The sequence below is a fragment of the Numida meleagris genome, chromosome 6, assembly GCF_002078875.1.
Source record: "Numida meleagris isolate 19003 breed g44 Domestic line chromosome 6, NumMel1.0, whole genome shotgun sequence".
NCBI lineage: Eukaryota > Metazoa > Chordata > Aves > Galliformes > Numididae > Numida > Numida meleagris.
Genome location: NC_034414.1, coordinates 10576287 through 10603544, shown reverse-complemented (window position 1 = coordinate 10603544; position 27258 = coordinate 10576287). Strand labels below are relative to the sequence as shown.

Here is a 27258-nt window from a genome sequence, read left to right as displayed (position 1 = left end):
ATTTTATTTTAAATTTACACCAAAAAAAAGTTCCTTTTTTTGTTTTTAAACAACTATCTTGAAAGGAATTATATTTTAAAAAAAAATTATATTATGGCAACATGCTTTGTCACACCATCTTGAAAACTGATAATAAGTTAGATATCTAGGAAGTACGCGCTTGTGTTTTTGCTACACATGTTGAAATCTACTGAAGAAAAAAAAGAAAGAAAAATTTTGTGTGGTTTGCTCAAGCTTAGAAAAATACCACTGAAGTGCTAAATCCCTGTATTACACCTATAGCAGGTATTTTCCAGTTTTAGGCTATGGAATTTAAGGAGTTCTCATTAGAGCTGGGCCTAATGAGAAAGCCAGTGCGCTGTAATGTTAGACATCCTAACAGAGTTTGTACCACACGCACTCACAACATTCTTCCCGCTGGCCTGAAGAAAATAAGAAGAACAAATCTAAAACTGGAATTGGCAAAAAAAAGACCACTGCAAAGAGGAAAAATGGAAAAATAAATCAAAATGCTTATTTTCATATATTTTGACTTACTGGTGACATGAAACCTTATGTTCCATAATATTCTCTCTCAGTCCCTGACCTATAATTAGTTTCTCAAACACAAGAGGTTGTGTGTGTACTCATCAGTTTTTGTTGTACGCACCTCCAGCTGAAAAATTGCACAGAAGGACAATGTAATCGCCCTCTTCCTTCAAGCTAACATAAGAACTACTATGAATTTGGACGGGATTACTAGAACAGACGCTATGTCAAATGAAAGTAATCAAAATTAAGAATACTTCCCATTTATTTCCCACCAACAGAAATCCACCATCCATATATAAAGTGGAAAAACTACATAAAGTACTGTAAAGGGGGATAATTCTCATTTTTGAGATATTAATTTCAAGACACGCAAAGAGTCTTACACAATTTATCCCCAAATTGTCTAAAGCAAAGACTAGGAAAAGCAGCAAGTACCATCAATTTGATCTAAAGAGGATAATTTGTAGTTTCATTCATCTCAGGCTTTTTGTTTTGTTTTTTTTTTGTCAAACTGGGGCAAACCTGTACCTGCAATTTCAATTCATCCCTAAGCAGCATTGTTCTGGACAATGTCCAGAAGTAATGTGTGCCAAGAGTAGCAATTTGATCCCAAACTGAAATATTCTAACACCAACCAAAGGTCTAAGTAGAATAGAATAGTTCAGTTGAAAGGGACCTTCAAAGATCATTTGGCCCGAAAGCAGTTTATCTGGAAGTCAAGCAAAGAAGCCTGAAGAAAATATTGGCTCTACTAAACTCACCTAAGCCTTCCTCATCTATTCTATGATAGTTCAGAAATTGCTTCAGCTTGTTTTCTGGAATCTACAGTCTTCTTTTCCAGGATTCTGAATTCACTTTCCATCACTTCTCCCACCATGACAGCTGAGAACTGAGTTGCCAGCTTTCAAACACCCTCGGGAAACAAAGCGTCATTTTTCTGTTGCTGTGTCTGGAAACAATCAAGGGAGCAGCCAGCTGTTCCAACTGTTCCATACTTTAAGGGGCTACATGACAGTTTAACAGTGTTTCAACAGACAGCACCAGCAGGAGACTCTGTTGTCTAAGACTCACTGCTGGTAAGCTTCCCATACATAAATATTCAGAAGATACTCAGATAATACTTTAAACGTGACTTGCGATAGGAAGCAAAGACCGAAGACCGAGAAACGAATGTCTAGATCGTTACTGAAAATGCAGCCAATGCACTAGGCACACACTTGCAGAATCCTACAGCTAGAACTATGCTCCCACAATGCCAACTTCATATCCAGTACAGAGGTAAGACTTTCAAGGAAGTAAATTTTCTTGTTGATCTTCGGCAACAGTCAACTTTTAAATCAGTATACTCTTCTCCCTTCTCCATCCTCCTCTTCCTAGAAATCACCTCCCTGCTGAAAAAGGCAACATTCAGAATCTAAACATACATATAATCTTATCTAACAATGTGAAATGCATCTTGCTCTCCCCATTTCACCATTTAGGGTTCCACAAGAAAAAGTTGTGACCAGCTCTCCTGCTTCTAAGTGACAAAATAAAATACCAGTGAAACAGCTTGCTTTCATATCCCAGCAATGGCAGTAAAGGACACCTCATGCAAAACTGTTCAAGTACTTCCTTCAAAGAACGGCCATCGTCATTCCCATCCTGAAATCTAACTGTTACAAACAAACGAGTTGCAGTCTACTGTGAGAAAGGCTCAGAGCGTAAATAAACTGGCCAAAAAATACACTGTCATGTTGCAGCAAATAGAAGATCATCTTCCCAGAACTTGAATAGAACAACTCAATAGAAAGCATGCTTTTTCCAGAAAAAGAGTTAAGTAACTCTGTGAGGAGCAGAAGTGATGAACTCCTAAGAACTTTTGCATTATGACTAGATGGCTTGTCACCTTGGAGTTGCAAGATTTAAATGCCTTGTTTTCCTTTATTTTGAGTACTTATTCCATCTTCGGTATTTCATATAAATAAGGTATTAGTAGGCTACCAAGGGTGCTTGCTGGCTACTGATTGTCATGAAATGTACAGGAATTTTATTATTCAAGATGATTCCTCTCTGTCAAATTTAACTGAACTACGCCAACGGATACAAAGGTACCAGGGATGTCTGAGCACGAGAAAAGGTACCAGGATGACATCAACTGTGACAGGAACTGCACACATACACACTACGTACATGCACATACACTACTTAGCATACATTTTAGTGGTGATAAAACTCTTGCAGTAATACCTTTTGATATTTACAAAATATTAAGGTTGTAAGTTAATACAGGGTTATATTACCTGTAAATTAACTTACAGAAGTATCTCCAACTTAAAACAAAGGACACTGTCTGTGGTAAGGGAAAAAAACATTTCTTTCCAAGTACAGCAGTTTGATGGTATGGGACAGTGTCATTTATTCGTATTTAAGAGGAAGGTGAAACAGGAGACAAGAAATTATTCTTGAAAATGAACTCTGGAAATCGCTTAGATAAAAAAGATTCTTTCTCTTCTTGGAAGGGCTGTATTTTCAAGCTTAGGATTAAAGCTTTAGCAAGAAGAAAAAGTGTTATTTAGAGGCAATCCAACCTGGAGTCTACAAAAATGAATTGGCTAAGACCAGAAAAAGCTACATAGAAAAGAAATGATGACTAATTTACAGAATGGAACAGTTAAATTGATTAATGCTTCACTGAAAAAAAAAAAAGAAAATCATATCAATGCCTTAAAAAAGTGATGTGGAAACTTGTTATTACAAACACCATAAGACTGACTCACACTATTACGCTTAAACAATGTTAACTCTCACTATCACACAAACAGTTTTAATTAATTGCCTCAGGAAATGGAAAATGAGCTACTACTTTGAAAACTAGAAAAATAAGTTGCTCGGTGTGTAAAAATGGTTATTAAAAAGGACTACAACTGGTTAAACAAAAAAAACCTTACTCTAAAGTTTATATCAGTTTTGAAACTAGTCAGAATTCAGGTACATGTTTCAAAATTTAAAAAACAAAAGCTGCAATTTAACAGTTTAAACTGTTTGTTTCAAGGTTTTGGACAATATTTTTTGACACTGAAAATAGCTGTGTTAATGTAAAAATAGGTTGTGCAGATGTTTTTTAAGTTACAAGACTTCAGTGCGAACCTAAGGGACATTTTTTAATATTTAGACACGCCAAAACAAGTCAGTCTTAAAATACAAATATCTAAAAATGGAGTGGGAAGAACACAAATGTAAAATGCCTAACATTCATAAAACTTTTAACAAATTTTAGAATTTGGGGGGTACATTATTGTACATGTTTTAACAATCATTACTGAGTAACTAGGGCAGCAGAATGCAGCAGTCTTTCAATCAAATGAAACCAAAAAGCTACATAAAACTGCTTCAAAAGGTTATGAATTAAAAAAAAAATCCACATCCAATCAATACACAATATGAATTATAATTTCAATATTCCTACTTTACCTATTAAAATGCAAAACATTTTGAAACTTCTGAAAAATTTTTTGACAAAATATGATCTTTCGAGAATGTTATCTTGAAGCATTTTGGCAAAATAAGAATCCTTTGCTATATATATGTTCCAAGAAAAGAAGGAATCAAGTTTCATTTTATTTAATGAAGTCTAATAAATACAAATGTATTGCAGGTGTCTTTTTTTTTAGCGTTTTAATTTAGCAAAAAAAAGCTATAACTCTCTATGTATAATCTTATTGTTAATCGAACAATATTAAATACCTACACAACAAAACATTTAAGAACACTCTGAAATCACTCGTTCAGTGGGTGTTTCTGACCAAAAGATGAAAGAATTTTCCTTAAATGACACAGGGATGAAACCTAGATAACTAATTAATTGATTCAATCAACACACAGTACCACAGTACATTAGCATGTAAAACAAAACTTTTAACATACAAGGAAGAGAAATTTTTGACCGGAGACTCCACATACTACAGAAAATTAGGAAGGGAGATCAGACTATAATTGCCTATTCTGGCCTTGTTTTGGATCTCTATCAGCACCACCCACTTACAAAAAACACTGGGTAAATGTCATAAAGTATTCCATTTCCGACAGTTCATCAACCTCAAAAGGGGCGTTGGCAAAATATCTAAGCATTATAGGCTACTTTTCCAAATGTTCTGTTAGTCAAAGAGATTAATGGCAGAATGGAATTCAACGCAAAATATCCATCCACATTCACCCAATTTCCTCAGAAGGTTTCAGAGTATGCTGCAAATTGCCTCAGTCGTACTGTGAGCAGCATTCGATACAGATATCACAAACTATACTTACTGTACTTCTTTTCTTAAAATGGTGTAGTGTCATTATCTCTTTTAGCAGTCATTGTAATGGATGACTGATAAAGGACACTTCTGTGCTCTTCAAAAGTGCTTGCCTAACTCTTGGTCAACGAATAATTGCTCTCAAGTATTTCTTGCAATACATTTCTAACAATACTCTCAGTTAAAAAGTCTTTCTATTGCCCAGTATATTTCTGCCATCTGGGCATATTTATTTAAAAATCTTACAGAGCAGTAACAGAGGACCTCGCACACTCTTCATACTTCACACAGCATTGTGTAGAACAGATTGTCTTGCACAGACAGTAACAAAATAGATAAAACCCCAAGTACTGCTAATAGTTTTAAATCATAATTTTTTAATAAGCATTCTATTTCCATCTTCTGGCTAGGAATAAGTGGCATAGAAGATAAACTATCAAGAATTATCAAGCCAATCACGCTTTAGCCTGCTACTTCAACTTAAACTAAACCAAAACCAGATTAAATAAAACAATAGTTGTAAGTTTTATGATTCTTCTAGCTATAATTGTATTTCTTCTCTATGTGATTAACATTTTCTCTCCAGTTTGTTCTTCCTTTCTTTTTTTTTTTTGCTCTCACTTCTCCTAAACTTGAGTTTAATCTTTGACAATCATTGCTATAATTCACATTTTTGTTAATATTTTGTTGGGGTTTTTTTAAATGTCAACTTAAGTGCAAATTTCGACTTTATCTTCGCTAGCATTATTAAAAAGAAAAAAAAAACACAAGCAAACAAGGAGACCATCTCACCTTAATTAGGTGATCAGAATCAGTCCTTGTGTTAGAAAACCATTATTAGTTGCACAAAACAAGATATAATATCTCAGATTTCATAAAGATGTACAAATATAACATTTCTAAGTGGCAGAACTGCAAGCGCTTTCACAGGATTCTCTCTACGAGAACAAACCTTGAGAATAAAGTTGAAAAAAACTTCAAGAATATCACAACAGAAGCAGATCATAGAATGGTTTAGGTTGGAAGGGACCTCAAAGATAAACTAGTTCCAACCCACCTGCCATGGGCAGGGCCGCCTCCCACCAGCTCAGGCTGCCCAGAGCCCCATCCAACCTGGCCTTGAACACCTCCAGGGATGGGGCACCCACAGGTTCTCTGGGCAGCAGTGCCAGTGCCTCACCGCCTTCTGAATAAAGAATTTCTTCCTAACATCTAACCTAAATCTCCCTCTTTTAGTTTGAAACGATTACCCCTTATCCTATCACTACAAAACTGCATAAAAATTTGGTCTCCCTCCTGCCTGTAAGCTCCCTTCAATTACTGGAAGGCAACAAGGTGATCTCCCCAGAGCCTTCTCTTCTCCGGGCTGATCAAGCTCAACTTCCTCAACCTTTCTTCATATGGGAGGTGCTCCAGCCCTTTGATCATCTTCATGGCCCTCCTCTGGACCCACTTCAACAGCTCTGTACCTCTCCTATGCTAGGGACCCCTGGCCTGGACACAGTACTCCAGATGGAGTCATTTGCATATACTCCTTAACAGACGAGTTATTCAAAAGCTAAAGTCAGAAGTGTAGAGCACCTGTTTGCAAATCTCCATTCCTCCAGTCAAAGAATGTTAACAGCAGCTAATGCCTTTTACATTGGAGATGGTAGAAACCATCTTTTACACTGGGATGGTAGAAAGAGCAAATAGGCAAACATCTCTTTAAAGTGAACGTAACAGATCTACAGTTATTATGAAAGGACCAAGTGACACATTATTAGATTGCACAATTCCATATTACAGAAGATTACAAACCTAACAGAACTCTGAAGCTGGCAGGAATGAAATCACTAGAATTATTTGTCTCATGAAGTTCAGGAAAGTTACAGCAGAGAACAGGATTGAAGCTTTCTTACTGTATCAACTAACTTTATCTGGAATTTCAAGTACACAAAAAAACAAGCAGAAAAATCATCAAAACATCTAGCAATATCAAAGTGGGAGAGCCATACTTCCTAACTCAATATCTTTCCAAGATAATAGTTTTGGTTTTCTCACACTACCAAGTTAAATATTTAGTATGGTAGATGGGAGCATGATGGACTGCTGAACATAAGACTCAGAAGATGACCCAAAATAACATTGTTTCAGTTTTATGTTTTCAGTTCAATTTATTCTGAAATAGTGAAGGCTTTTCACATAAGCGTGATAGCATTAAAGCACTGTTTTAAAGGAGAACTAAATACCCAGGTATAATAAAGAATTTGATTCAACACGAGTCCTTTCTCAGCTCATTCTGTTCTTACATATAAATGTAGTGTGATACCATCTATTACCACAAAATCCTAAATTGATTTTCAAAAGAACGCTCTGCCTCACTTAGCGCGCAAGGCTAAGTATATACACTAACTTTTGTTCCTTTTATTTTGAGGAGATAAATGCAGAACATGCAGTACACCCAAGACATAGAGAACACATGGTGGCTTTGAGGGCTGAGGGAATGCAATTCCAAATGATTTGGCGGGAAGTTCTAACACATCCATTCTTTATACTGCACTGCCATTATTTCTTTTAAACCAGCATGAGTTATCGTTGCCACAATGAAGGAGCTGCCCTGCCCTCCCCCAGCTGCTTATTCCCATCCCTGCATCACTCCCTCCCTTACGCAGCAGAAGCATTCATGCAGACACGTGGCAAGGAGCTACAAACACGGATTAGTTCCCCAATTTAGTTCACTGTGTAGTCTCATGAATGCTTGTGTCAGCACAAAGGGGGACAGAGCCAGGGCATGACTGAGCCGACGGCACTAGGAAAGAGCACTTCTATCACTGCAAGTGCCACAAAGCACTCAGGGAACTGGAATATTAGAGCAGAGATGGTCCGATTAGAAAGGATATGTCTAAAGGTAAAAAAAAAAAAAAAAGTACTTTTTAAAATTTGTAATGTCTACATAAAGATTGATCTAAATTTAACATAGATCTTAACATCAAAAGAATTATCTCCAAGTATGCTCTGACCCCAGAACTTAAAATTTTAATTACAATTTGCACTGCAATTGTACCATACCTCCCAGCCAAGAAAAGCTGCACCATAAGTCTAAGTTAATTCTGCTGGTGGTGTTAGCATAAAAAAGATGCAAAAGGAAAAAAGGCAAGCAGATAAACAACAACAACAACAACCACCACCCAAGAAGTAAAATCAAAGTGCAAAGGAAGAATGAGGAAGGGTGGGGAGGTGGTAGGGGGGAACCACACACAGAAGATATCTGAGACACATACAAAAGGGTTCAGCATCCCAAAATTAGAGGGATGTATGGAAGAGTTACTAATATCACTTGATCTTAAAAACCATTGAAGTCCCTGCCTCCAGAGTGCATCTTAGGAAACATTTCCTCTAAACAGCTGCTGTACACAGAGGACATTTTAAATCAGATTTATTTAAATAAAATTAGCATCCCCAGAGAAAATTATAGTGGAATATGATGACCCAGAAAGATCACCTGCAACTGACACTTGAGGCAACGAGAATGAGAAGGGAGCTCCCCATTCCACAGGATTTAAGTAAACTGTTAAATCAGACTGAACAACGGACTCAGAGTCTACATGGATACCAAACTGAAAAAATTGAGAAGGAATTATTTATTTGGACACAGAGAATATATAAACATGAAAATCATGCAAGGAAAATTTGTGACATGCCTGGAAATTTTAAGAGATGGCTAAGTCATGTCTCTCAGTAACTCCCCATCGCTTTTATTCTCAAAATTCTAAAACAAACAAAGCAGTCCACTGACAGGTTTATTACAGCCTAAACTTGGGATTTCCTCGGGGTGGAGCTGTAGAGAAGCTTCATTCTTCGAGTAAACAGAGAGATTTTAATATCAGGAGAAAGGGGCTGGTGAACAGAAGTAAATTAACATCACTACTTCTATTGTTCTTAATGACTGAATTGAAACAAAACAGGGTAACTAGCAAAGATGGCTTTAAAATAAAAAGGTCTGGAAGAATATTATTCAAACGAGACTGTGGGAAAAACAATTAAAAAAAATCATCCTAGGTGATTCTAATGATCATTTAAGCTCATAACCGTGATATCAGAAAAGAAAGCAGATGAAAAATACTCTTTACGTGGCTCAGAAAAACATGAAAATATTCCTGACACAAAACTTCCTACATTAGGTGACCTTACTGCTGGATATTTTAGTTATATACGTAAAGAAACAATGGATTATCGGTCACTTTCTTGCTGTTTTCAGTGTAATTTTCTATATAATACTGCACAGTGTAAGAGTTGCAAAGAACAATTTACAGATTTGGTAACCTCAGTAAGAATCACAATCACAGGAAAATGGAAGAGATTGTTTTCTCTTTCATAGCACTCTCCTATATGACTGGTTGTAAAAGTTACATAACATACAGTGCAAGATGAATTGACATACATACTCAGGAGGCTACAATACATGTAACTTAATTTATATAAAACAAATATTTCTCCAGGAATCATGTGGAACTTCATAGGCTTTGCTGAAAAAAACACGGTCCCTTACCAAACTGCCTGCAAGATAATATACCAGATACTGTCCTACTGCCGTTACATCTGTTACTACCGACTAATCTTTTGAAACATGCAAATGTACGCAACAGTCAGGCTGACAATATGAAATTTAGAGAAACAAAAACAACGGAATACTGTTAGCTCACAAAAACACTTTGAAAATAACTAACAAGTGCCAGAATGAAGGTTAAATTGAGATAATTAAATAACACTCAAAATGGGAACGTGTTCACATAACTCCCGCCTCCTTCACTGAAGATGATGACAAGGCTTACGGGGCAAAACGATCAAACGAGGATAAAACAAAATATTCAATATGTTTGATGTATTGCACAACTTGCAGGCATTTGCCTAAACAAATGGCAAAGTTCCTAGACATACACTCACAGAACCCAACTGTGATCTGTCAGCACCATAACTTCCATTTTGCTGTTAACAAAAAATAAAATTAACAACAAAATTCACATGAACTTCAGATTTCTAGATCCTGTTTTATTAACACCTCTATTAACCATTTGTTAACCACAGATTTAAATCTCAGTACTCACTGCCCTGAATGGTAAAACTTTCTAACTTGAAGTTGAGCTGTGATGAATGCACACCAAATAAAGCGCATATCAAGGAACGGCCGCACACAACGACGTATGTTAGTGAGGCTGGACAAGTCAGTCAGACAGTGTAAAAAAATGCCCTCCAAAATACGGGCTGCTAGACTTTCACGGATAAGTTAATCTACCACGGATGTGCAGAACCACAGGTACCCATTGCAATCTTTACGTGCCTCTTATTTAAGTTTTTAAGTTTCTTTACTTTTTTTTTTTTTTTTTTTTTTATGTAGCTTTGCCTATGGACTCTGGATACAGCTCTAGGTGATCGTCTGTCAGTATTATTTAAAAAATAAAAAAAATTAAAATAAAAAACTTGGACAGCTTCTTCCAAAGTAAATTGAAAATCCTAGTACTCAAACATTTAAAAGATAATAACTTCTTAAGCTTAAAACAAACACAGAAACGTGTGTACTGTGTAGTAGACATTTTAACAGGCTTAGCCTGCAACTACATACTATTAACTGCAGTTCATTTATTCACATAACAACAACAGAAAGGTAAAGACAGTGACTAACATTCTTGGTTTAACTGCTTTTCACTGCATGATTTTCCTCTAAAAACTAACTTCCCCTAGGCAGCCATAAGGCAATACCCATATTAACAACATACATCACTTTAAACCAGTTGCTGTGAATTTGTTCACAGTTTAAGTGAAATGCAGAAGAAATTATGCTTTTTTGAGACAAAACACAGACTGTTTTCAACACTCACTGGTTTAAATTAGAGATTAGGTAATTGCTGAAAGTTGTTGAAGTTTAATCAATACATTAAAAAAAAAAAGTAGGAAGAGAATCTCTTCAGAGGCTAAGCCTCAAGTAACATTAAAGCACAGTTTTCAAAATGGATACGTAACATTTCCAAACATACAAGAATGCTTTGGCATAAGTGCTAGAGAAGGTGGGGAAACCTGAAGCATTGGTGAAACTTGTGTAGCGCTTAATTTCATTAACAGGGAATGATCAGTGTCTCAGACAAGAAAAATGTGACTGTACATCCTCCAGAACCAAGCACAACTCAATGTTATTTGCAGAAGCAGGCTGGAGAGTTTAAATAACTGCAATTTATCCCAAGTTACACTTGCAAATTCTCATGAGCGCCAGCCACAACTCAGCCACAACCTAACAGTTTGAGATGAAGGCAGCCTTTTCCTTTGTAACAGTCAAGTTCAGCTTGCAACACTATCAAAAATAAAAGAACTGTAAGCTAATTGCTGGCAAGTATGACGCAAACGGTTTCCTCGGTAACAGCCCAAGTTGCTGAAGTGCCTGATCCAGCATTTCCTCATCTGTTTGCACTCACACCAGCAGTCTGACAATGTAGTCACTGCATCCTGTTTCAGTCGCAGCCAGCAAAACTTAACCCTTGGTTAACAGCCTTATGGTTAACCTATCGTGCGTAGAAATCAACTTGTACAGAAATGTTTTACAAACGCATTCTTAACTTTCTCACACTTCTGCATTAGCTGCCTAAGCTGCATTCTCTTTCAAACCGAGGGGGAAAAAAAATGCAAAAGAAAACAGTCTAAAACAGAAGTCTGTAATATACCTTTTAATTTGCATTTAAAACAAAAAATGCAGGAACACTACCAAGAGCCTCTGCCACAAACCAAATGTAAAAAGTTTAAACACCTGCAGATTTTACATAAAACATAAAATTATCTGCACCTCCGAGATTAATTTTACAACCCCAGAATTTTCTTGATCATCAGCAAGCTCTCTTTGAGAGGAACTGCAGATTCTAGAGCAAATTAATAATGATAATTTTAAGAAATCAAATGATAATCAAGGAGCACATGCATTGGCTCGGCTGACAATAGATTGCACAAAACAGTGTGGATAATTCCAGGAGTTACTTTTAAATGTGAATTTGAATTTGGCCATTTCACAGCATTAATAAACACGCAACAAACTATTTCCAGCATAGAACTTTCACGCACTGACATCAGTGTTTATCTGGGGCAAAACTTAACTATTTTTTCTGTACTATATTATCACAGGGCACAAAGAAAGCAAAAAGGAAAGGTAAAGGTCATTGTTTTTGTTAAAAACCTCTGGGCAATGCTTCACAAAGGCAAAATGCATATGAAGTTTCCTGATGAAAACAAAAAGTCCCTCACCTTCACCAACTGATCTATCCAGTGCAATTTTAAGTGTGAAATCCCCCAAAGCTTTCTGAAACAGATGACGGCTAACAAAATAACCTATCATAGCATTTACTTCTCTACAGTGGTCGGGAAGGTGAAGGTGCAGGAAGAAGAGAATGCTAGTGATTATTTTACTCCCCTCTCTTCCCCCTCTCCCCCCCCAAAAAGGCCAGATTCATATCAAGTTGGAACTGCTAACTGCTCTAAGAAGAACTCTAGTCCTGGTTTTCCAATAAAGGAAGTAGTCCAAATCTTTCAAATTCATCATGGCTTTTCCAGTTTCCTGGGAGGCCTTCTTGCTCAAATCTAATGTCACAACTTTGTCTTATTATGAAACAAAACAGAAGTGTTGGGGCAAAAAAAATCTAGGTGTACAGGCAAATGAGTACACTAATATAAAACTCCAAAAAACAGTATATTGGTATGCACTAGCAACTATACTTATCTAGAAAACAAGAAACAAAAAGGGCTACCATGTTTACATGATATAATCAGTGCTCTGGCTTAGTTAGCAATTAACTACTTTCCAGCCTCTCAGTGATGTTTTTCTCTAAATGGAGATGTTTTTAGTCAGCAGCATTTTCTACTCTATTAATATAGTTTTCCACCGCATCTCTTCTTAGATTCTTCCCATACTCCTGCCCTCGTCTTCACTCTGATGTTCCAGCACCAGTATAATAGGAAAGACAGAGGAAAATTCATGACTACAGGGAAAGAAAGATTTTTTTCACCAAGAGACGCTTATTTTCAATCAGATGGAAAAACAGCTAGAGAAAGATGCAAGCCAGCAGGTAATACTGAGAATAACATTACCCTGGGATCCAAAAGATTCCAACTCTATTCAAAGATGGAGCAAGGGGACCTGAGAAAAATCTCATCTCCAGACTAAAATCTGTTGATGACAATTTGGTTCTTTAAGATATAGCTTTTGTGGTGGCCACATGACAGTTTTAGGTTACGGGATTCAAGGTTCAGGAAGACTGTACAAAATTAACTAACGGTTGCTCAGTATAACTTTGAGAAAGTGACTTTTTAGCTATCTGTATTAGATAGCACAGAAAGTTCTCTCAGAGGGCATAAAAAGTTACTCATACCTAAATAGGCATCAGATGACTTAATCATTTATTTTATTTAATTGGTATATAACAAGGCCATCTTGCATGGAAGGTTACCCTCTGCAAGCCTCTTGGTAGGTTTGGAAGTTTATCCCAATACCAAAGATTAAATGTGCCTCTGCAACAGTCAGAACCATTACATGCTTTATAACAATCTCCCAACTACAGAATGTACCATCATGATATACTTCAGCTCTGCCTCCTGCTATGCTTCATCTGGGACACAAGAAGAAAATACAGCTCTGTCCACCAAGCTGAATAACCTTCCAAATGACACTTGAGAAGAGGTAAATATAGGGAAGTCACAGCTATTGACTCCGGCTTTTCTTGGCTTACCCCTTTTCCTGAAATCTGCAGGGGTACTACTGTGGAACATCTCAGAGAGTGAAGCAGAGCTGATGGGAGCTAAAAGATGGACCTGAGACACAGCTGGGAGTCTAGAAGACATGCTGAGCCAAAGTATTACTCAGAAAGTAGAAATAAAGTTCAGAATTTCCTTTTAAAGATTCTGCAAAAGTATGGTTTGATTTAGTTGCCATAGAGTTCCATACATGGCAAATAGTGTTCTATACATCAAGACAGAAAATATTCCTGTACTCCCACTGATCCTGCTACAACTCACGCGGTAATCTGAATGAAACAGCTCAAATTCATATGGAAACTTCAGTATTAGAAAGATCAGGCAAAGCACTCGAACATTGCAGGAAGATACTTTGAAGGATACAAACCCTCTAATTCTTGCCCCTTGTTTCTGAATGGAGGGGGGGAAAAAGGGTTGTTCAGTAATTATTTTTTGAGGCACAGTTCATTCCTCATTGTCACTAATCAGCCAGCTATTCTTGCTACAGCACTTGAGCCAAAGCTACTCCTACTTTGCTTTCCTCACTCAGTTCACACAATAGTGTTAAGGCAAAACATTAGCAAGATGGCTAAATGCTTACTGTTCTCCAAAATAAACTTATGAAACCTTTGTCCCCTCTATCCACAAAATAAATGGAGAATTATTTTCAGCTTTGAAACTGCTGAAGATGTACAGATCCTCTTTGAGCATAAAAGAATAAGCTCCTAATTACAAAAATCTACGTGTTAACAGCTCAGATTTGGTGAATTTGCTATTATTTTTATAGAAAATGAAGCAGGTGAACAAGCACTTTGCATCTAATTTGCAGAAATAAAGGAATAAAAAAACAAAATATATTTACAATAACACAAAATTTTAACATGAAATGTACAGTCTGTATGAGTATGTCAATTATAAACATACATGCTTTTTGAAATGCAGTCTACTTATGCAATGGATTTTATGTAGTATTCGCACAAGGGATTCTGGAAATATTGTTGTAAATGCAAAGAAATATTTAATCCTCCTGTTAAATAAATTACATTACCAAATGTTCTACAAAATATTTTTTAAATAATTTTGTTGAAAGGTTTCCAAAAAAGTAAAAGTACTTTCAAGTCAGGATAACTTTTTGTCTTTGCTGAAAGATATCTGTAATTTTGGGTAAAATTATGTTACTCGTCTTGTAACATGTAGAAAGTGAACAGAGAACATGCTGGTAAGAAGAGGTGTTAAAATGATTGTAAAATTAAAAACAGTTACAGACAGGGAAAGAGAAAGAAAAACGGCATTTTGAGAAAGAGACAAGCAAGTAAGCAATTTCCTATCGATCATTTACACTCTAGGAAATTCTTTTCTTGTACTTTTAAAGCAAAATAAATTTAAAATACAGATGTACCATCTAAAGGCACACCAAGTCCGTCCACCATCAGACAGGTGCAAGAAAAATAAGTTTAAGAACGCATTCATTTGAGATTGTTAACACCTACCACTAAAGAGTTGAAGTTATAAATTATATTAAAGCCTATGAATTTTTAAACAAGTAAGGACTATAACCTGATTCCTTAAACACTGTAAAACACATGTTCTTTTCCACTTGAAAGCTGAAGTGCTCTGCTGACTCTAGGGAGCTTCCTAACAAAAAAATGTTAAGGCAAGAATAGAAGACTTACAAACCTTTAGAAATGAAATTTTAACAGCAGCTAGTCTCATACAAGAAAAATGACACAAATCTAACTTTATTTATTGTATTATATATATTATTTATATTATATCCTTTATTACTCAAAGGAGAAGTGTTACAGGTGAATTATTGAAGTTTTAATGACTCATAGTTAATTCTGAAATTGCATCACTTTATTATATGAAACACAGCTTGAATCTTTTCCAAAGCTGTAACACTTTCCTGAGCACTAATTAGAACTGGATACCAATTTCATATTTCCACATATAACATGAGATTCCAAATGAATTAGTCCTGAATTTTTGTCTTGAATGATCTTAATAATGGTGAAATTCATAAACAAATTTCATATGTAAACAGAGTTCTACTTGGTTTTAACAAAACAGCTTTCAAACCTTAGCATCTTAGCTTTGATTTTTACTCTCCATAAGATTCTTTTATCCTTCACAGAGACAGAAGTACTATTTTCCCCTTCAGACCATTCTAACCATGTCTTTGATACAGAAGCCTTCATCTCAGAGGGTCTGAAAACCTAGGCTGTCCTCAAAAGCACTAGCCAGCACCTGCCTCCTTACTTCCATCGTGACATCATAAAGTTACATACAAACTTCTTATTTTTGAGCTTTTTAAGAAGTTCTTTGTCATCTAACACAAGTGCTGCCAGTTATAATAAGTGAAATTAAAAACAACAAAAATACTGGCTGTTAATAGAACAGCTGTTCCAAAATCTTCTTTCTTAACCAAATTTGTCCTACCAGAAGCTCCAAATAGAAAGAAAAATCAGATTTTTAGTATTACCACTGCATGGAAATGTTCTTCTATGGTGAATAAAAGAATAGCAAGAAACTCATATATAGATTATAAGGAATACTTTCCTATAGCTACATAAAATAAGTTCACAGATAACTGCCTTTAACATACTTTCAACTGTGTTTTGCCATAGCATCACAAAGTCATTTATTATTCACATCATAGTAATCACTGATTTTAACTTCATATAGACATACATACTGTATTTCTTTAACCACTAGAAGATCCTAAGTAACACTGCTTCGCTTTTTTATTATTACAAAAATGCCCAACAACTGGAAGATGCCTAGACAAACATTTATGCATATCATCAATTGAACTTCTCTCATTGCAATTCTATTTTTTCATTTGAAATTTCCTTTCAAAGCACACCTCATTAATTTCCAAATGGATGCTATGCGGCTAGCTGATACAAGGACAGAAAGAAAGCACATAGAGAGTGGATAAGGAAGTTGTTTGTGTTTACTAGTTAGGATATGAAATACACTGCTCTATCCTATACTGATACATTAGGAAGAACAAAGACCCTCAAATTGTTAAGGTATATGTGTTTACCCCAGGCTACAAACAACTCGCAGTGGATACATCTCTGTTTCATGGCATTGTTGTACGGACAATCTCAATGGGAGCAATATAACCCACATCAACAATCTTCTTTCCCGGGGCAAAGTAAAGACTGTTTCTCACACGTCCAACTAATCAAGGGCAAAGCTGTGTTCGTGTGCCTTCGCTTCTTTCAGTCCAAGCCAATTCATTCAGGGCAACACAGAGCAGACAGTATTTCACAGGCACTGCAGGATTTTAACTTCTTTCAGCGTGCTAATCACACCTTCAGGTTCTAACACAAATTTCCTGCTCTTACACATGGGACCTTAACTGCCTCTAAGAAAAAGCAGCCTAAATGAACTGAAATTGAAGTTCAGACTATGCAATGAGAGTAATTCTTTTGGACTGATAATATGTGGGATTACAGAACTAAAAGACTGGATATTAAAAAAACTGTGAGCAGAATGCACTGTTCAGATGGCAAACCAAATGAAATTGAGGCTATTGTAGCTATTACTCAAGATGATTACTTAAGATTCCCCAAATATGTTAGCATCTATAAACTAGATGTATGACACTGATTTGTATTAAGTACTAATGATTTCCTATAAATACAGAGATTAGTACCAGCCCCAGAGAAAGCTCACAAGAAGTGAGATCATATCCCCTCTGAGCTACAAACCCAGCTAAAAGGCCGTCCACTTCTGTAACGCATGCCCACTGTAAGGCTCCTCAGCCACCACACAGATTATGTCCTCTGCGAAATGAGGACACCATTTATCACCAAACATTGATAAACTTTATCCATACTAGCATTTCACACAAAAGGATATAAATTCTTCCAAAGAGCCAAAAATACTGGAGTACTCAGAAATTTAGAATTCCTTTAGAAGAATCCACCAGACAGAAAAAAAGCTATACTTCCGATGCAGTAAACAGGTGTCACCCACCAGTACTTAGAAAAAAGTTTTTATAAAAATGAACATAATTTGTAATTGAATCTATAATATTAAACTAAGAACAATAAAAAGCCCCAGAGATCCTGAACACGTATAAGCTTTTAATTTTAGGCCACATTAGAACAAAAATCATGCTAAAGATACAGACGGTGAGCCTAGTGTAAAATGCCTTTTTAAAGCCTTTCTTATTCCTGCCATCATGTTAAAAGAGTTTAATCTAATCAAAAAGAAAACATACTTGAAGGGAGCGTATAAACAGGAGGGGGAACGATTGTTTGTGAGGGTGGATAGCGATAGGACAAGGGGGAATGGTTTTAAGCTGAGACAGGGAAGATTTAGGTTAGATATTAGGAGGAAGTTTTTCACACAGAGGGTGGTGACGCACTGGAACAGGTTGCCCAGGGAGGTTGTGGATGCCCCGTCCCTGAAGGCATTCAAGGCCAGACTGGACGTGGCTCTGGGCAGCCTGGTCTAGTGGTTGGCGACCCTGCACTTGGCAGGGGGGTTGAGACTGGATGATCTTTGAAGTCCTTTTCAACCCAAGCCATTCTATGATTCTATGATAATATGACCAATAATGAAGGCTAAAAGAGATACTCTAATACCACAATACCTATGCAAGGTTTCACTGTTAAGCTGTCATTTCAGTAAAACCAATAAAAACCCTCTCCACAAACTGACATTTCACTCACTTTCAGAGGACTTGATGTTACACACTTCTGCAGATGAAGCTGTAATGACAATAGATGTAAAGAGGCAGGCGTGCCACAGGATTGCGGCACAGGTCCACTAGAGTGGGAGCAGCACTGTGTGGTCTGGACATACTGAAAGTACTCATTCCAAATTAAACCACCTGCATCTTTTTCCAATTACTGTTATCAATATGGATATAGAAAAACAATGTACCTATTTTGCTAATTCATGATGTTCCTCATAAAATAGGGATGATTGCACAAAAACAAAGCACTCAAATACAGCTTCACATGGTATATTTTCTATGGTATCTAGAATATCTTAAAAGGAAGATATTTAAGGAAAAGAATATTTTAACAATCAATTAAGCAATCTTTTATTTATCAAATGAGCAACAAATTAACATCTGCTGCAAATACGCCTTTAACTTAATTAAGGTATTTAGATTTGAAGAAAGGAATGTTAAGGCTGGCAGGTCAGAACTGAGTAACTAAACTTGACAAGATTAACATTCAAGGCCGTTTAATTGGAAATTTGTCAGCTTTTTCCACGCCTCTTGTACAAAATGAGGTTAGCACTGGCACACAAAAAAATGCTCTACATAGCAGCACTGCGTTTCATAAATGTTGAACTATCAAATAAATGAAGGCGTGTACAAAAATCATTTAGCTAGCTGTGCCCTCCTCTGTTCCGCCACCTGTAAACTTAGAATCACAGAATTGCTCAGGTTGGAAAAGACCTTCAAGATCATCAAGTCCAACTGCAACCTAACCATACTACTCTAACTCCAACAACCCTAACTCCAACAACCCACTGCTAAATCACATCCCTGAGCACCACATCCAAACGGTTTTTAAACACATTCAGGGAAGGTGACTCAACCACCTTCCTGGGGAGTCTGTTCCAGTGCTTGACAACTCCTTCCGTAAAGATATCCAACCTAAACCTGTCCTGGCGCAGCTTGAGGCCATTTCCCCTTGTCCTATCACCTGTCAACAGTGAGAAGAGACCAAGCCCGCTCTCACTGCAGTCACCTTTCAGATATTTGAAGAGAGTAATAAGGTCTCCCCTCAGCCTCCTCTTCCCCAGACTAAACAGCCCCAGTTCCTTTAATCTCTCTTCGTAAGGCATATTCTCCAAGCCCTTCACAACTTGCTAGTTTCAAAGGAAGATGCTATATGTAAAAGCTAAGAAAAGTACAGATACTTAAGGAAAAGAAAACCAAACATATCAAAGCTAACTCCTAGACAGCAGCGGCTCTGTTTCTACAAATTATGAGGGCTGCTCTGAAAGTAATGCCTCCTATTTTATTATGTTGGTCCACGTTGTCAGAGGCAGATGTTGGTGGTATGGCAGTAGGGGTTGAACCTTCCCGCCTATATTCTGTTACCTGTTGTTGCCACACGACAGATGGCAGCAGAGGGGCAGTCTGACAAAATGGCATCTGACACGGAAGTGCAGATGAAGCAATGGTGTACCAGTGAATTCCTCCATGCAGAAAAAAATTGCACCCATTAAGATTTGCTGAATGTTTATGGAGACCAAACAACGGATGTGAGCACAGTGAGGTGGTGGATGATGTGTTTCAGCAGTGGTGACAGAGGGTCACTTCCACTGCTGCAGATTTTTTATGAGCGCAGCATACAGGCTCTTGTTCATCACTAGTGAAAAAGCATACCTCATGGTGATGACTATGTTAAAAAATAGTGTTTTGTAGAAAATTTGCTCTATCATATGGTGTTATTGTGCTCTCTTTAGCAGTTGTAGTTTCCATGGAAATAAGCAGGAGCATAAGCATTACTTTTGGATCAAGTTACGTATATCCTCTCACAAAGCAACTGATCAATTTTCAAATATTAGCCAGATCTGTAAGCTACAATTTTATATCAGCAGTCATACTTCTTATGGAGTATCCAGTTCCTAGAACGCTTTTTTCTCACCCTCACCCAAAGGCCACTCGTTTAACTGAGTCATGCTTAAGGAGGGATCTCTCTGATTTGTTTTTGTCATGCTTTCCCTTGCCAAATAACAAGTTGATGGATCATGGTATCCTATCACTTCTAATCTATTAGTATTCTTCATTCCTGTCTGTTTGGAAAACTCTAGTATTCCTTAACTTCCAGTGTATCCTTAAAGTAATCGATCTATTTCATTTTCCATTATCATTCACTGATTTATTGAAAAGTCTTCCTTATCCAGTCCAAGACCTCACTTACACCTCAAACTTCCATTCCTTCTCCTGAGTTGCAAAAAAAAAAAAAAAAAAAAAGTCCCATTATTCTTTTTCCCCATTACAATTTATTCTGCTGTGTCTTTTCATCTTGCTAAGAGTTGGTTTTGCCCACTGAAAAAGCCACTTTCAAGCTCAATTTTTCCTTTCATTCCCCCTGACTCTCACCTCAACGTGTTCTTTCAGTTCTCTCTCCAGTTTTATTCTAGAAAAACAGGCAAGATTCGAACAAAATACTCTATGGGTCGAGTCTCCCACGGTCTGCTCTCAATTCTCAGTTGCCAATTAAAAGTTTCTCACCTGCTTTCCTCCACAAGTTCTTCCAGGTGGAACAAATTACATCTTGCAATTTCCTTGCCTGTAATTCTTACCTTTGTAAAGGAACACAAGATTTACCCTTTTCCATCTTCAGCAAATAGTTTGCAGGTACCAGATCTGATAGTTACAGCTGACTTTTTTCAGTAATTGGTTTTAATTATGGTTGCAAAGTTTTCACTTTTTAAGTTATCAGAAAAACAAAAGAGGTGGAAAAAAAAATGAAAAAAGTATTATTTTCCTATCAAATCACAAGTAAGAATCAGGCTTTAACAGAGGTTTTCCCTCCAGAATTGTGATATTCACTCGTGACATGGGAGACACTGATAAGAAGCACCAGCACACACCACAGACTTGCTTTATGTCACAGCATAGGGTCTTCCCACTCACCTTTTTTTCATAAAGCTTGGTGAAATTTCATATCTTTGAAACTTCTAAGGCCATAGCACTCAATCAGTTTGATTGGTCACATTCCTTCATTATGGATGGTACTGCCAGGCACACACGTGCACACAAAGATTGTACCAAGAGTTGAGTCTTTTCCTAAGTAATATATACCTGACACCTTATAATTCTTACCCCTTTCATATATAACCTCACAGAACATGCTGTTCATGACCTACAGCATGGAAACTATCCTCTTTTGCCATTCTAGAAATTCTTCTGGGAACTTTTTATTCCACATCTCTACCTAATTTTCTTGCATAAGCTTAAAATACCTTCCTAGTCAAAGCTGAAAACGAATGCTTTATCAATGTATCCTGCCAGTTCCCTTTCACACAGTTCATCGCTCAGTTCTAACAAACTTCTCTCCCAGTTTCTTCAACTTCTTTCCCACTGGTCACTCTTCTAATGCACCACCTGCAATACTTCCCTCAAATTTCTCCAGTGCTTCCTCAGCAGATGTCTTTACTTTCATTCATTTCTCTCTTTACATCTTCTCCACAGGAAGTCACACCTGCAGAAACAGTCAAGCTAATTTGCTTCAGCAACAAGCTACAAACACGTTTCCCTGCTTTTAGTGTGCTACTTCAGTCCAAAACAAACTGCCATCCAATTCTGGATATCTAAAAAACAGCTTATACTACACTTAACTAACAGAGCTCTTAACAGCTGTCAGTCTTCTTAACCGCACTCTCAGCATTCTTTGTTAGTCTCTGTGAACAGCATTATGGTTCTGCTGATCACTGCCACAGCGATGGCATCTTAAGCTCCAATCTCTCTGCAGGTCTCTACAGGCAGACTGTACTCAAATCATCCTTTCTTTCTGGTATGATACTTCAAGAAACTTCAGAATGCAGAAGAGAAAAAAAGAAAAAGAAAATAATAAGAATGCAACTCTTATAAAGTCTTCTCGTTTTGCCTAGCACAAAACATTTTGTCAAGGCCAGAGAGAACCAGACATAAATAATCTTACTCATCCAAAATAATAGCTGCAAAAAGAGTTTCCCGTGATTGTCACCTTCATTATTTACTCATTCTTATCATATATTTCCAACACTCAGTTGCATCCTATTGAAGTTGACTGCATTCACAGCTCAACACAGACACATTTCTACCTTGATATCTTCTCCCGCCCAAAAGATGACCAATAAAAACCCAAGAGATACAGAGAATCTGTAACAACAGAAATAAACCTTTGCCTGCAGGTACACTTGTGGTAAGGGTCACCACAACCACCACTACCGGAAAAGCTGAACATTGCAAAGAACTAATCATCTCAAATGCATAGAAGAGATGCATTTCACCTTCCTAGGCTGCAAACCTAGAAACTGTATCAGAACTTAAAAACTTTAAGGCAGTGTAAAATACCTATTAACAGGAATCTCCTACCCTAGGAAACTAATAGCTTCAGCAGCTAAGGACAAAATATAACTTGTTTTAGAAACAGGAAACGGACAATTTTTATGTGTCTAAGTAAACTGCATTAGTTTAAAATTAAATCAACATTGTAGACTCTCTAAATCAAGTCTCGATCTTCAGAGGGTACAAGATAAGACTTGATCTTCAGAGGGTACAAGATAAAAAGCATAAGATAGCTACAAATTGAAATTGGCAAGATGCGGTGGTCAATCTACCAGCCTAAACTCAAGACAACTCTTCCCTTAATTAACAGAGCACAACATAGAAGTTTTTATCCATTAAACATCCCAGCTTTCCTACTCATTTGAACCTCATCAGATAGCTAGGAAAATTTAAAAAATAAAACAGACTAAAACACCTAGCTCTATTTGCAGCATGTTTTGGACGTATGTCCCATGTACACAATTAGACAGGCCTATTCTTTTAGTAAAGAAAAATAGACATTTTAGAATCAAATATCCTACACGTAGTTGCGTGCTCTCATATACATGTTCACAAGCATGTAAAAATAATGCTTTACGCTGCAGTATTTTTCAAGACAAAGATTATTTATAAGATCGGACTAACACCCTTTAGAGTCCCAATACTGATCTGGCTTTCAAGAAACAAACAAACAAACAAAGAACATTAAGTAATGGTGTAGTAAGTATTCAACTGCCAATGAAGGTAACTCCTTTGATATCAGTATGTACTGCTAAAATTAGCATTAAATTAAAGCATGTAACCAAAACGTTGTCCGCACAACACTTGTAATACCAATCAATACTGCAATTGTACCGCTACGCAATTCATTTATAGGCCCAAGATGAATACTGAAATAAGGAAACAAAAAGGCTGTTTACTGCTAAAATCATATGAATTACCATTAACTTTTCCTGTTAATATAGTAGACCTCAAAAAGACACTGTGCTTGTATGATTTTTATCCTTAATTTACTTTCTTCTGTTCTACACATATTTCTACGTATATATTTGATAATGGCATTGAAGTATACTGTTGTAAAATATTAAGTATATAATCTATTCAAGACTCTTTTCCTCCACCTACTAAACTACATCACTAGCCATGCGTATCGCAGAAAAAAAACATACATGGCATCAATTAGATTTTGATGGGAAAGCATGGATATTCACACAAAAGGTAAGAACAAAGATAATTATCAACTGTCCAGTATTACAGTTGCTATCTGTTGACATACAAAAAGCAATAATACAAATTTGACAAATACATTCCTCAAATTAGAAAGCACTTGTAGGATCATGCTCACAGGGCCTCTTCCTACCTCTACCCTCAGAAAACAGTGACAGCTCCACTTGAATCCCAGGGTGTGTACACCACTGGTTGTGTGCACCTGGAATAGCCCCCTCCCCTTTACTCTCCTTGCAGAAAGACCCCTTAGAATTATTGGATTAAGTTTATTTGTGGAGAGAAAAAAAAAAAAGGAAAAAGGAAAGAAAAGCAGTCAACCCACTACAAATTTTTTCTCACAGTATTTAGACAGAGTTGTGCACAACTTCAGCAACTGAAAACTTAACATCGACACCAGCAATCCCTTTTTTCCCCAGAAAGTAACTGAAAATCTACATCTGTCTTTTTTTGTTCTTACATATAGCTGCTTGTCGGAGTTCAGTGTGTATCGATAATCATATAAAATGCATCACATCAAATGACAGCTAAACTAATATTGTCATTATAAGTATTCCTGACACAGTGAACTTCCAGCACATTCCTCATACTCCACTGACCTTCCACGCAGTGCTTTTTAAATTCACTATCTTAAAATATTAATATTGAAAAAGAAGCCTTGCAATATTGTCCAAACATCTACGAAACATGCGATCAATTTTCCAAGAAAGTTCACGTAATAAATGCTCCTCTGAAGAGCACTAAGTGCATATATTCCTTCTGTTTCAAGGAAGCAATAAAGACCTCGCAGCGTTCAGTCAAATGAAGTCACACTATAGGCTTCCTTCCCCGTGTCACCCCCAGCCCCAGCAGCTGACGTTTTATCAGCTCTGCAATGTCTGATATCTCTCCAAGTCAAACAGGAGAGCGGAGTATTTAACCTGCATCGTCCTCGTAAAAATCACTCATAAAACACCGCCTAGAACATATACCTGTGAACGCAATTTAAACCATGGCTAGTAAAGCACAGATATTTATTGTAAAGTGTAATAGACTTTATGAGGAAAATAAAGAACTTCAGATCTCTTTGTTGTTTCTGTTCAGTTCTAGTGATAATGAAGATATCAAATTCTGGAAGTCTACCAACCAGTTGTATTTTACTATGAACACGTATGATTTAAGTACTGCCAATAAATTCCACGTATTTAGTTAGGCTGACGTTTATGATGTTACTTAAAGAATACTAAGTGTCTTAACTTGAAATATATACACAGTGAACTGAATATCAAAGGAAGCATTTAACCAACTGAATGAAAACAAATATCTTTTATCATCTAGAAAAGTTAATGAAAGCTGTTACTGCATTTTCTAAGTTTCTTACATCGCAAACAACACAAACAGAGAGCATTTACTATCTAGAAGGGAACAGAGCAGAGAAAGTAAACTACTACACAATATTTGCCACGCATCTTAACTGCTATTATAATATTTTAATGTTTGTCCCATTGTCTGCAGTTGATAATTTAAACCTTCTGACGCCTGTTCCAGCAGACTGGCATTTTAACCTTTCACGCACAGAACAATTACTGCTGTATTATTCTATTGCGTAAATGCAGAGAAAGAAACGCTCGCAAACCACTGCACTGTTTCAGATTCGCCTCGTATTTCCTCCGACCTATTTCACAGACGATCACAAGAAGCGCATTATGGAACGCGCAACAAAGCAAAGTTAGAATATTTCATTTGCATTCGTGAATTTCAACCATCACAGCAACGGATGGGGGGTTCTGTGGCAACAATCCCTTCACAGAAGCCGGGCACTTGCCACTCATTCCCAGTGCTCCCCACACTCCTCCAGCACGGGGTCAATTGTCCACTCCAGCAGAGCCGGGCCGCTCGCGCCCAGTACAGCCACTGCTCCTGTCCACTCACATGCCATCTACCAAATATAAACCTACTACCCCACACGGGGGTTGCCCTGCAAAAAAAAAAAAAACAGGTCTCATTGACAAGTTTTCCAGGAGGCAGAAACCAACAGAGTTCCATTCAAGAAAACTGAATGTTTCGGGCATCTTTCCAGACTCTACTGAACAGCTCTCTCTTCGGTAAAAAAGAAGTTCCTTAAGTTCAATCAGCTCAAACCTAAAGGTAATTTATATGGAGCGAGGGAGAGATGGTTGAAGAGGAGACGAGAGAAATAGAGACGGTAATCTGCGAAGCAGAAGGAGCCTGCCCCTCAAACACTGCCCCAAACTGGTAAATAATATCCCTCCAAATCCGAGTTCTCCTGTCGCACTTGGCAGTCTTTTTGTCGATGGAAAGCGAGAAGAAGCGGAGGTGCGAGCAGACAGCAAGCAGCTCTGGCTTTGTCTCGTGAAGTTTGCCAGGAGTAGAGGAGGTGGGCTTTGGAAAAGAAACAACAAGGTGGCTGGTAGCAAAAAGGGTAAGATTTTAGCATTTAACGTGTACGAAAAGCGAGTGAGCCTCCTGTCCTGCTGCACGCATAGGTACGATTTAGCTTCAGAGCAGCCTGCAAGGATTGTACCGATCCTGCAAAACCGAGCTGAGGAATCAATACACGCTAAGCAGCGAGTATTTCCCTCTGTTCTGGAAGAGGAGCGTGACAGCGGACACCCCGCACGTACACCGACAGGAGCTGGGAGAGCGAACGGCACTCGCTGCTCACAAAGTTTCCCCCCGCAGTCCCGGAGCCACCTACCTGCTCTCTGGAGATGCAAGGCAACGAGGGTCTCCTGAACATCTTGCTGCTGCCGTAGTAGCTGCCCGAAGCTTCGCCCAGGGACACGCAGCTCGACCTCCGCCGGGGTCTGATCACAGGCACTTTGTCCTCCGCGCCGGGCAGCCGGGGCTGCGGGTGGTGCTGCTGGGGCGCCGCCCGGCCCCGCGCCGGGAAGATGCCGCGCTCGGCGCCGCAGAGAGCCAGCAGACAGCCCGCCACCCCCACCGAGCCCGCCAGCAGCGGCCGGAGGGCCGGGGGCAGCGGCTGGAGGCCGGTCAGCGACACCAACCACGCCGCGCCGGAGAAGAGCAGGACGAGCAGGCTGCGGCGCAGCCCCGCGGAGCTCTGCAGCAGGGTGAGCGCGGCCACCGAGCCCAGCACGGCCAGCAGCCTGCCCGCCGCCAGCCGCGGCTCGCCGGGGGCGAGGGGCTCCTCCTCTCCGCGCCCCTCGGCGGGCGGCAGCCACTGCAGCGCCACGAAGTCCCCCGAGTAGCAGCAGACGGGCAGCGCCAGCAGCCACCAGCGCGTCGCGCCCCGCTCCTCGCGGGCCAGGCGGCAGGTGAGGAAGAAGAAGGCACAGGCGATGCTGAAGAGCGGGCCGAGGCAGCGGGAGAGGTTCAGCAAGGCGTGCAGCGCCCGGGGGCTCCGCCAGCCGCCGCCGTCCCGCGGGCCGGAGCTGCCCCGGCCGGGGAAGGCCAGCAGCGAGAGGGCGACGGCGGCCAGGGCGCCCAGGCTGAGCA

The 27258-nt window shown here is 38.4% G+C and overlaps 1 protein-coding gene across 1 annotated transcript in view; it reads right to left on the bottom strand.

The window, feature by feature from the left end:
- The window catches only part of PDE3B (phosphodiesterase 3B), a gene marked incomplete at its 5' end in the record, with an annotated part of 82543 nt that extends 55287 nt beyond the window's left edge, over positions 1 to 27256 (bottom strand). Inside the window, one exon of the mRNA XM_021402127.1 lies at positions 26498 to 27256. Within this exon, the coding sequence (XP_021257802.1) occupies positions 26498 to 27256 (759 nt within the window). The remainder of the gene's footprint in view (positions 1 to 26497) is intronic.